At 42.4% G+C, this 12,985-nt stretch overlaps 1 protein-coding gene across 1 annotated transcript; it reads left to right on the forward strand.

The window, feature by feature from the left end:
- Positions 1–10,954: 10,954 nt before the first annotated feature.
- LOC129738115 (uncharacterized) lies at positions 10,955–12,981 on the forward strand. Its single transcript, XM_055729301.1, has 2 exons — positions 10,955–11,151; positions 11,340–12,981. Exons 1-2 carry the CDS (start codon positions 10,955–10,957, stop codon positions 12,979–12,981), a joined length of 1,839 nt encoding a protein of 612 aa, XP_055585276.1.
- The last annotated feature ends 4 nt before the right edge of the window (positions 12,982–12,985 follow it).

A 12,985-nucleotide genomic window follows, 5' to 3' on the forward strand; every position in this document is an offset into this window, starting at 1 on the left:
TTACGAGGTGACGCAGATGGAATAAAATATGGGTAGGTACCTACTCGAGGTGTCCAGCGCAAATCTCCCCGAACTCCCGAGATGTTTCGAAGAGGTCCGCGGAAGCGGGAAAGGAAATGAAACAAGCATCAAACGGAACGGAACTGACCGTAAAGTGGATCATTTAGAGGGTAATAACAACAAACCGCGACGGCGCGGCTGTTTGACAGGAAGGAAGGTGCGAAAATCTACCCACCTCGTGTGTCGATTTGTGAATGCGCAAAACATTTCTGCCCGAAAACATTCATGGCATACGAAATGTAACATCCAGCACACAATGGTTGTGTCACTCTTTAATATTGAAATGGCGCCCGAAACCTTGCTTTTGAGAAAATCTAGTTATCATTAATTAGAAAGTGATTAATTTAAGAGTTTTCATACTTTGGTCAATACTTCATAACAATTTTCACAATTTGGACTCTTTGAATATTGACTACGACAGGGGTGAGGAACGCGTGACCATTGAAGCACTTGTGTGTGGTCCACGGAACTTTTCACAAATTGATTTTTCCTGTTTTTACTGCGATAGATTGATATGTGAAATACTAGAACATAGTTTACTTGCGATTTGAATACAAATTTGTGATGGTGTGTAGAATTTTCGTATATCTATCGTTGGTTCAGATTTTTGTCAAAAAAAATACAGTTGAAAATAGTTTTTGACTCGACAGTATAGATATCAATGTGGCAACGCCCGCTATTCACTTGATAACTTTCAGATACTCAGTTCAGTTCTGAGTCGCCAGTAACTCAGTTTCGCCAAAACCCTCGCCTACTCAGTTTTGACTAAACGGCCTTTACTCTGATCTGACTAACAGCCTGAATCATGGTTACTCAGAATACACGAATCATTCTTAAGAGGTGTTGACCGCTTGTCATGTTAGAATAGTTAAAATGTGAATAATTATTTAGAAAAATGATGAATTTGTTGATTTGATGAAATACAAGTATTTACAATATATACACCTTTGTTTATAAATATAAAAATCCTTTCATGAATCTATTGATTTATGTTTTCGCCCGTCAGGTTTCATCTCCCGGGCCGCTCCCTTTTATGCCGTACTGGATTCATCTATGGCAAATTTATTTGGCGCATCGCAGTCAGTGACCGTAAACTTGACTTTTCCGCTGACATATTTGCATAAACTTATCAACATTTACTCAGTTGTCGCCTTCAAGCACTCGAGATCTCCCAGTGCCGAATTTTCTGTCGTCTGAACAATCGTTACGCTGATTTTTTAGTTCAAAAGGATCAACCGTCAGCTGCCTCATGCATGTGGCGACGTCTGAGTAAAAGGTGACCGGACTCTAAGTATTTCAAAGTTAACAAGTACGGTCAAATTGCTTTAACACATTCGTCGCCACGCTCATTTTGGTAGTTTTACTAGCCGGGCCCAAAGAAAATTTCCGTGAGAGAAAGCAAAGACGGAGAAATCCCATATTTGAAACGTGTGGCGAAGGTGAGCGGTAAACTCAAGTAAGAGAGCGTCACACGCTTTTTGATGTGACGGGGCTCCCCAGGAAATACACCCGTCACCCGAATATGGGTGCCGTAGCGACGAACGTGTTAAATCTCATTGCAGCATCCTGATCAGAGCACTCTCTGGTCATTGTAATCTCAACTATCACATGCACAACATTCAGCGTGCTGAATCTCCAGTACATGGTAGTTGTGAAACAGATGTGGAAGATCCCTTCCATCTTACATGTAACTGTCCATCATTTGCCAGACTCCGTTTTCGTACTCTGGGATCTTACGCCATATGCGAATCTGAGTTTAAGAAATTAAACTTAAAAGACATGCTATCATTCCTTACCGAATGTAGAAAAGAGCTTTAATGCTAATAATCCGTAGTGGACAGGCTTTATGCCATCTTAAAAAGTTTGAATTTATTTCTTCCTTTTATAGGTTTTTCAGGTTTCTCAGGTAAATGATGAAATCTTGGATAAAAAAAAAACGGTTAGGCACAATTTTCCCGTATGTTTGGATAATGTGCCGCTATTAAGCCTTATCCCATTCTGATACCAGATACCGGATGCTGCTCAAGGTTTCGAGCAGACTAGTTATATTTATTATAGGGAGGTGTTGCTCTTTTTGAAATAAAATCTTATGATGCTGTTTTGGTTCATTTCGTACCAAATCCTGGCAAGATTGCTTCGATATATTTGGAAAAATGTCACCAGCGATTTAAATCAACCCATTGTGATTTAAATCTTCGCAATTATTGTCGAATTTGAAACTTTTTGATTCGAAAACAGATCAAAATCACTAACGATCGGTACAAGGTGTCCAATCAATCTCTAATCTAAATTAATTGTACTCAATAACGAACATTGAAGTTGCAGAACAGTTATTTATGTGAATAGTAAATGACTTTGGAAAGGAAATTCTGCCCAATCCCGTGAATGAGTTAAATGTAGTTAATAATGAACATGAAAGTTGCAAAAGTGATTTATATTACTTTGTGAATGACTTATGAAAGAGAGTTCCTAGAAGAGAATGTAATGTAACTTTTTTCTGACATTGGAAACATGCTCAATTTATATTAAGCTTAAAAACGTAGATAACGATAATCGTCAATGGCCTAGTGGGTAAGGTTCAGGAAAATCATCCCGGAGTGTCTTGGATCAAATGCCATTACTAGTTCAGGTTAATGCTTGAGTAAATTGAAAGACAATCACACAGAAGGGACCAGAGAAAGCACATCAGCACCTTGAATGGGCTAGCTCCCTAAGCATCCAAAAACTCCTTATCTACTTAAACGCGTGCCTCCAAAGTTTGAATTTCGCTGCAAAAAGGTTCCAAAGAAAATTGGTACCAAACTTTCACGAATGCGTGCATGGAAGTTATAGAATATTGCTCGAATAGCCTTTTTGTGACATGTCCATCGCATCACTCAGTAGTAAAGGTACATATAGGGCCTCAAACAGCCTTCTATGGACTTGAAGTTGCAAAATGTTCTCCAAAAAAGCCATTTTCGTGACATGTCAATCGCATCCATTCAGTATAAAAGCAACAAATCGGGCCTTAAATAGCCTTCTATGGACTTGAAGTTCAAAAATGTTCCTCAAATAGCCTTTTTTGAGACATGTCCGCCATTTGATGAATAAGAAATTCGAACAAACATTACAAAAGGGCATGTTATCAATAATTCATTATTTTTGAAACCGCTACTTTTTCTAATCGTAATGGATGAGATTCTGATTGGATCGATTGACTGTGCACCGAACCGAGGATTGCCGTGGAATCCTTCAACAATGGAGCAACTGAACGATCTTGACCTGGCTGACGATATTGTTTTGCTCGCCCAAACACAACCAGATATGCAGAGCAAACTCGACGACCTCACCGAAAGTTCCTAGGCAGCAGGTCTCAAAGTCAATGTCGGAAAGACCAAGTCAATGGAGATCAACACAGGAAATCCCTCCAGTTTCATGGTAGCTGGGCAACAAGTTGAGAAAGTGGAGTGCTTCCAGTATCTTGGTAGCCAGATAACGCCTGATGGTGGTACCAGAAAAGACATCGAAACCCGGATCAGAAAGGCCCGATTTGCGTTTGCGAGTCTCCGAAACATCTGGCGGTCACGCCAGATCTCTCTACGAACGAAAATCCGAATCTTCAACTCAAACGTCAAATCCGTATTGCTGTACGGGTGCGAAACTTGGTGCACATATGCGGTAACGACGCGAAAACTGCAAGTATTTGTAAACCGCTGCCTGCGGAATATCATCCGCGCTTGGTGGCCTGGCAACTGGATCTCGAATGAGGAACTACATCGCCGGTGTCATCAAAAGGCGCTAGAAATCGAGATTCGGGAACGTAAGTGGAGATGGATTGGGCACACGCTGCGAAGAGATGAAAACGAGATTTGCAGAGAGGCGCTAGATTGGAATCCAGAAGGTCATCGAAGAAGAGGCAGACCCAGAAATTCGTGGCGGCGAAGCCTAGCCGCTGAAATCCGAACTGTCGACGAGAATCTTGACTGGGACCAAGTGAAGACGCTGGCTCCGGATCGTCAACAGTGGAGGTCTTTTACCACGGCCCTATGCACCGGAGGATCGGCGCGGGATCATTAAGTAAGTAAGTAAGTAAGTTTTGAAATTGTTGAAATGTTTGAAATTTATATTGAAACTAGCTGATCCCGTACGAACTTCGTTTCGCTTTAAATCATTGGTACGTCAAAATGAGTTTAGAAAATGAATTCGAAACATTCTTTCGACAATTTTGGGGAAAAAATTCAACAGTGTTTAAAGTCGCTACTATTACTATTACTTGAAATTCAAATTAAACGGTTGATTGGTTTTTTATTAAAATTTATGTGAGAGTGTTTTCTTCTCGATCGGTTGCAAAATCTAGACATTATGGCAGAAACATGTACTATTTGTTTGTGTGAACGACTCTTTTGCTTGACCTTCACACTTAAATTGGTATCAATTAACTGCCTCCAACAAAATTATTGCACAAAACACTGAACTTTCAATGAAACCCTCTTTTTCTGTCCCATGGCCCGAAATTCGATAATTGAAACCAATTTTCAGTTCCTCAAAACTCCCTTGTGCCATTTTTTCTTTTCAAATTATTTTAAAATAACGTCCGGAACTTGAAAACAGTGAACAGTGAATATAGACGCCCCTTTCGCCGACCCTTGACACGGAACATGCTACCTGGAGTCAATTGCTCATAGTTTAAAACCCTCATCTGAACATTTTCATCTCAATCCGATGCATGATCACGACAATATCGCGAAAACAGTTAGCAACTAACATGGACGGCCTTTTTTGACCACGATTCAAAACTTGACACTTGAAATCAATTATCTTTTCTGTTAAACTCCCATGTGCCAATTTTCATTACAGTTCTATACTCAATCAAGAGAATATCGTAAAACCAGTGAACAGATAATAACCCCTTTTGCCGACCCCTGAGTCAAGATTTGAAACCTGAAAGCAAAAGAGCGTCCCTCAAAACTCCTATGCGGAAATTTTAATCTCAATCCAATGTAGAATAACGTCAAAATCGCAAAAACATTAAAGTTGGGTATGGACGACTCCTTCAGCCGACTTCTGATCCGCAATTCGAAACTTGAAATCGACTGCTCGTCTTTCAAAACACTCATGTGCAAATTTTCATCACAATCCGGTGTATAATAACGCCAATATCGCAAAAACATAAATCAGTTGATATGGACGACCCCTTTTGCCGACCCCTATCCCTAAATTTGATAACTGTTATCGATTGCTCGTCTCTCAAAACACTCATGTGCAAATTTTCATCACAATCCGAAGGAAAACAACGTCAATAACGTGAAAACAATATTTGTCTTGTATGGACGACCCCCTTTAGAAGGGGTCGTCCAAAAATCTAAAAACATTTTTCATCATTCCTGGTCCTAATAAGCATCCATGCCAAATTTCAGATCTCTAGCTCTTAAGACGGCTGAGTCTATAGAGGACAAACAAACAAACAAACAAACATACAGATAATTGCTTTTTATATATATAGATAAGAAGCGCCTTCACTGCTAGCCGCGGCTGGGGAATATGAACCTGCTAAGGGATATGACAAAGTATGCAGAATGCATAAGCTGAGCACCCGAATACATTGCAACATGTACTCCATATATCTCTCTGCAACTTATATTCTGTCAATATAATTACTTTTATTGTAAAAACAATAAAAATATTCGATATTTATCAAACAGTAACCTTTGAAATCATTGGTTGTAAAACGCCCCAGTTTAGGCAAATGATGCCCAAATACATTAGATCAAAACGACTCAAAAACAACACTGTACTCACAGTGGAAATAAATTAATTCTGTCGATACATTCGTGAATATGGTTATCGCAACTCAGTGAACTTTTCGTTCTGAAACACTTGCCCTGCTCTGTTAAGACGCCGGGCGTACACCCAATCAAAGAGCAGAGAAGGCTTCGCCAGGGTGAGAGCAAGAAAAAAAAAACCATCACATTAATACTGTATTTGTTTTCTCCACTCGTGGAGTGTTCCACCGTACCCGATAAAAACAAACACAAATCGTCGCCAGTGTATTGCTATCTCACTCACTCACACGCTCTCTCGAAACACTGGCAAAATTATCGGTGGGCCACCGTCCGTAAGCAGAACTCCGACAGGTCAAAACCAGTGCAACACCGTCCGAATAAACAAACAGTTTGACAGCACCTAGTGGTGCACCAGTGCAACACTAGTGCAACACTCGGCATAAACAAATACGGTATAAGTGTTGTAGGGGAGCAGCGCTAGAGCAACTCAGTAGGCTTGGTTCTTTCCCAAGAAGAAAAGGAAGAAGAAGAAGCAATATTGTTTCGTGCTGTTTGTTTGCATACTGTGGTAGGAAGAGATGGAAAAAAATGCACTTCAGTTGTGAGTTTCGGGATTTCTCCTTCTCACACAGTAGTGTTGCTATTGGGGCACCGGTTTTGCTCGACATTTGGCTTCGGCTGTACTCGGAAACAAGTGTAGAGCATTTCGGAATGAAGTGTGGTGCTCTACAAATCGAAGAAGATAACGGTGCGATTTACACAGCGCGCTGTCGGATTTGAGAAGTGCGACCAACCAAGTTCGTGAAAAAATATTTTTCTTTTCTTTTTCTTCTTCTTCATCTTCTTCATCAACATGGCCAAAACAAATGGAAAGAATGTAAAATGGAAGACTTGCGTCTTTCGTTTTTCTTTTTAGCGTATTATCTGTTACATATTCCTTTGCTTTGGAGATATTACTACGGCCATGCCAACCATGTGATGAAAACCGCGAAAGGTACAGGATACAGGGGAGGAATGAGGCATGGAGATCCCTACCAAACGTTTCATATGATATTTTGAATATGGAAATACCTAAATATGAATATTTAGGTACTTCCATATTCAAAATATCATATGAAACGTTTGGTAGGGATCTCCATGCCTCATTCCTCCCCTGTCATTTGGGGAAGTATATATGGAACATTGATGCATTAAATGCTGTTTAAGAATTAGGAAATAACGATACTCACCAACATTATACTCAGAGCAATAATAAATAGAATATAGAATATTACAATAAGGTTGCTGTAGATCACCTATTTTGCCCCGTGGCAAACATCGAGCAACGCGTTATAGAATATGAGCCTCATCTCCAATACTTCACCTAATCACAGCTTTCAAAACGTTTTTAATCGAATTAACTATAAAACTTTTGTAAGACACCATATTTTCCACCATTTCCTCTGGGCTACACAATTTTTTTCGAATTCCGAAAATCGATACCGCGATGACTATATAAAACCGAAGCGCCCCGTTCCCAACAAGCAATAAATTATTTATAATGTGTAAGCGCTGCTAGTCTCTCGAAAGAGGTCTCAGCGATTTTGTTCGTAGTTTGTAGTTTTATATGCAGTGAATATTTTGGGGGTTGAACTATTCCTCTGGAAGGCGAAAACTTCCACGAAAAGCACGCAGCCATCCACCGGTTCCACTACTCACCACCAGAGACCGCAAGCAACCCAGCAGAGCGAAAAGGCGAATGGAAGTAGAAGAGGCGAATGGAATTTAGACGAGGCAAAAAAGGCGCGAGGCGAGAGCAACGATTGCCTGCTGTCCAAAGCCCGTTATATGAACGGCCATCGTCATTTCAAATTTGAACGTTGGCGAAAGAACTATAGAAGAAAATAGAATATTGTGATAAGTTGTGTGAAATCACATATTCGGACAGCAGGTAAAAATTCGCCATTTTGCTCTCGCCATCGACATCATTTAATATTTGGCCGCTATATTTAGGACCCCGCTGTTTTTGGATGAAATTTCAATCCACCGCTGAGTCGTCGCCGTTCAATCGGATTCATTACGAACCCACAAAAGAATCCGCCCTTAAACCGTTGCCGCTTTGGAGGTTACGTTCGCCGTTACAGGGAAGGCAACCCCATAGCTTCCGGATTTAAACCAGCCGTTGGTTTCGCCGCATCATTCCGTCGCTAGTTCGGGTGAGTTTCTCACTTGCGAACTTGATCCGGCCAACAACACTTCCGTGCCTGGTTCAGCACCCAAGGTGGGGCCAGGTACGCTCAACTTACCCCGCGACAGCCTCGCCTTCCGACATCTTCGTGCCTGGTTCAGCACCCAAGGTGGGGCCAGGTACACTTAGCTTACCCTGCGACAGCCTCGCCTCTCGACATCTCCGTGCCTGGTTCAGCACCCAAGGTGGGGCCAGGTACACTGCGACTTACCCGTCGACTGCTCCGCATCTGCCGCTGGTCGCTAACCCAGAACGCCGCCAGCTACTTCGCCGCGTCGACGCTGTTGGACCGAGTTCGACCTCACCGAATCCAGGGTCGGACCAACCGAGGACCAGTACCAGGTGGTAGCCGTAACACAGGTCAGACCTATTGTTGTTATATTTAAAGTGGTGGAATTAAGCTTGGATTGTGCTTCCCAATAAAATTAAGTTTAAGCTAGAAGGTGGAGTTGTTTCTTCCTCCGGAAATTCTCTGCATTTTGCATTTTATCAGTAAGCTTGCCGACCCTAGGGATTGATTAGGGAATCTCTGGGACGCCTGCCGACTGACTAGTGGCTAGTCTTACAAATGCCGATAGTACATTTGCTTGAACATATCTGGATTCAAATTCACTATTTCAATACACTGTTCATTTGCAGAATATTCTTTTTCACTTTCTTTCAAATTATTTTGCTATTTTCTTTTGGCTTCGAACAAAAGCGTTTTTGATGGGCATCACTCGGAAGTAATGAAAATAGTTTCCATCGCCGCACAGAAGCGTAAAACCCAACATGGCGATGAACCTCCACGACACGCCTCTAAAAAACCGATATTGCAAAATCCTACTCGAGACAACTTTCTTCCTTAATCGAAGATATTTTGGAACATACTTAAATGAAACCTTTTTTAATACACTAACTCACTAAAAAAAATTTTCAAAGTATTAAAACTTAATTGAGACAGAAAAACCAAAACCAATGGAATGCGGCACCAAAACACGACCGATGAAGAAATGCGACCGCACACGAACAAGGCCTACTTGGAACTCCATTCCTGAAAAAAATATTTTTTAAAAATTATCTTCACATGTGTTGAGGATTTCATGGAATGACCTTCGTTGCTACCAATGGAAATATATCTCACCGCGTTCTTATCAGTGAGATCGAAAACCCACTACCTTATGTCATCCCATCGGCGAGTGACTGAGTGATACGGGGCCAGCAAGATCACCATACAGATGACCATACCAGCGGGCGAAATTTAGTCTTCGTCAACCATCCGTCGGGAACGCACTGTAGGGGATACCCTTTGCGCTTTTAATTTTTGTTAGCTTAAGTAGAACTTAGAATAATAAATTTATAAGTTAAGTTGAATAAATGTGTTAGTTTCCTAAAATAAATGTGTGCTAGATTCCAAGAATAAAATGTGTTCGCGTTTGTAAAAAACCGTGTGTGAATCATTTGGACAAAGAAACTTCGTGCATGCAACCGCATGCTAACTCAACCACCCGAGGTCATTGAACCTGTGCCTGTGGAAGGGACATCAGGGCTTGCTGGACAACACGTGCGACTCAACGGTAGGACCGAGTTTTTTGCCCTGACCCCAAACATTGGTCCTTCGAACCGGATATCACGGAATCGGAACACTTGCATGCTGACGCGGTTGGGATCGAAACCGCCATCGCGACACATTTAGACGCCATCCTGTGCATGATTTGGGCGCCATCGAGTCTGGGACAAAGGATCTTTTGAACTCTGCATGATTTCGGCGCCATCGCGGTCGAAACAAAGGATCTTTGGAAATCCGTTGCATGCTTTGGGCGCCATCGTGGTCTGGATAAGGCATCTTCAAATAGCATGCATTTTTGGAACTGATGACCATCTCCATTGCACTTTCGTGTCATCGAGCTTCGGGAATTGGACAGCTAGAGCTGGTCGCGGAAAAGGTTTTCCAGGTTAGTAAAGAACACGTTCTCTAGTATATGTCCAGCCGTTGCAAATAGTTCATATTCTAACACAACTTTTCGATCGTTGCCCATACGATTGACTCCACGTTCCCGAGGGTCAACTAACGGATTGGTTGAGGTGCTTTCAACGGTTTTCACCATCGGAATCGGGTGGAAATCTACGACAAATGAAGACGAAGGAGGAATTTTACGTGGTAGGCAGCTTACGATTGCCACGAATCGGAGCAAACGCTACGGGTCGGTGGACAGGAGTTCCATTGATCGAATTACGGGTGCCTAGCGACTACAATCGACATTTTGCGGAAGTGCAAACGGTGCACTTAAAGACGATCTGGCCTGCGATCGAGGAATCCGCGTTCGGGTGTATTGCACGAATACATACGCGAGGTACCTGTTAGCGAGAACAAGGCTTGGGCTTCGCGGAGCAGATTTTTCGTTAAGGTAAATGCTGCAGTATATGCCCAGCCGAAGCTGGATTTTTTGGGTTACTACAATAAATATTTCACTCTCCAAAATACACTGGAATAAAAATTTTTACGAGCGCATCCCTGCTTTCATCGAGTTTGGTACTTTTGAGTACTTGTATGCGAATTGGATATAAATTGGTCAACCTTACTTGCTTTCGGAGTTGTGCGAATGTTCGTTACTCTGATTAGATGATTTTGGAAATTTCTTTTCAAAGCGAGGATATAGTCACTCGGCTCTGCGGCACCGTAGGTTTTTCCAGGTAAGAAACACGGTATATGTTCTACGCCGAAGTTGCCTATATTGTTACTACATTGCTGTTTTCACCTTCGATACACTGCTGCGAAACATTTACGAGTTTTCAACTATCGATACAATCCTTGAGGCGGAAGGCACATTGCGTTGGTTCGGTTGCCGGTTGCGGTTGGTTGCGGTTGGTCACGTTGGCTTCGGCTGTCGCACTAGTTTTTCGGTCAGGTAAAAAGCCCTAGTATATGTCTACACCGAAGCTTTGGACAATCAGCCTGCTACACCAAGACTTTATTTCTTCCCCGAACGTGCGAAGTCGCCAAAATGCCGCTGAAGAAAACAGAGATAATCCTATAATCCTAAAATCCTATATGTTAGATAAGGTTAAGGAACTTCAGGGTAATGCTGCTTTAGACAATCTCTCCCAGATTTGGTTGATCATGTACGTCTACCACAGATCAAATTAAAGTCATTTGATGGAAATATCGACGAGTGGCTCAGTTTCCGAGATCTTTTCACATCGTTGATCCACTGGAAAACTGAGTTGCCTGAAATTGAAAAATTTCATTATCTCAAGGGTTGTCTTGAGGGTGAAGCTAAAGCCTTGATAGATCCTTTGAAAATTACAAGGGCAAATTACCAAATAGCATGGGATACTTTGGTGAAGCGCTATCATAACAACAAGGTCCTTAAAAAGAGGCAGGTTCAGGCTCTTTTCAAATTACCAACATTGGGCAAGGAATCGTTGGTGAAATTGAGGTCGTTATTGGAGGGTTTCGAGCGGATTGTCCAAACCTTGGATCAGGTGGTCCAAGTAGCAGACTACAAGGATTTGCTTCTCATCGATCTTCTCAGTTCACGTTTGGACCCAGGTTCTCGTCGCGCATGGGAGGAAGCGTCATCTGCCAACGAGCAGGACACCTTGAAGGATTTAGTAGAATTTGTTCAGCGTAGAATTAGAATTCTTGAAGCTTTACCCATCAAATCAGTTGAAGCGAAATCGGATTCTTCGTCTGGAGCTAGAAAGGTGCCAGGACAATTTCGTTTGGGACACAACGCGATTCAATCAGGTGGAACTAGGTGCCCGGTGTGCTCAGCATCGCATTGGTTGCATAATTGCTCATCGTTTCAAGGGATGCCAGTTTCACAACGAGAAACAACGATTCGTAATAACGATCTCTGTCGAAATTGCCTTGCGAGAGGTCATCAGGCACGGGATTGCACCTCCAAATATTCATGTAGGCAATGCAAAGGTCGTCACCACACTTTGGTGTGCTTCAAGGCAAACGGGAAGCAACCAAGAAGGACTTCGTTCGCTCAAGATGGTGGAAAATCTAAAGAAAGTGGCAATTCTTCGACTCCCAGTACAGATCAGGCGATTTCTAACACGGCGGCCAACGAAAGGGTTTCTTCAAATACTGGTCGAGTAAAGGAAACAAGGATACTTCTCGCAACAGCAGTGGTTCTCATCGAAGGTGAAGGTGGAGTCAAATGTCCAGCAAGAGCATTGTTAGACTCAGGCTCCGAGTGTAATTTTATGTCGGAAAAATTATGCCAGATGTTGAAGGTTACGAGAAAGAGCACGGATGTGTCTATCATCGAAATAGGGAATTCCTCCGCCAAGGCAAGGTTTCGCGTAGCTGCAAGGATTCGTTCTAGAGTCTCGGATTACGACCAGAATATGGAATTTCTGGTATTGCCTAAGGTCACCGCAAACTTACCATCAAAATCATTGCAAATCACGACTTGGCATATTCCTGGCGATATACAACTGGCAGATCCATCATTTTTCAACTCACGATCAGTTGATTTGGTCCTAGGGATTTCGAACTTCTTCCGCTTTTTTCGAACTGGCAGAGAAATGTTACTTGGAGAAGGACTACCACAGCTTACAGAATCGGTTTTCGGCTGGGTGGTGTCCAGGGAAGTTTCACATAACAGTCAACCCCAACTCACGACATGCAACATGGCAGCTTCAGGTACGATGGAGGAAATTATGGAGCGATTTTGGTCTTGCGAGGAGATTTCGGATCCTTGCAACTACTCTCCCGACGAGGCGCGCTGTGAGGAACAGTTTGGGCGCACATTTCGTCGAGATGCCGATGGACGGTATATCGTGACACTCCCCAAAATCGAACACCAATTGGAAAAACTAGGAAACTCAGAAGGCACAGCTCGTAGGAGGTTTTTCAGCTTGGAGAGAAGATTAACAAGGGACGCAAATTTGCATGATCAGTACAAAGAGTTCATGGCCAGCAGCGGTTTCCACTAGCGGC

This window comes from Uranotaenia lowii, chromosome 1 (genome assembly GCF_029784155.1).
Source record: "Uranotaenia lowii strain MFRU-FL chromosome 1, ASM2978415v1, whole genome shotgun sequence".
NCBI classification, from domain to species: domain Eukaryota; kingdom Metazoa; phylum Arthropoda; class Insecta; order Diptera; family Culicidae; genus Uranotaenia; species Uranotaenia lowii.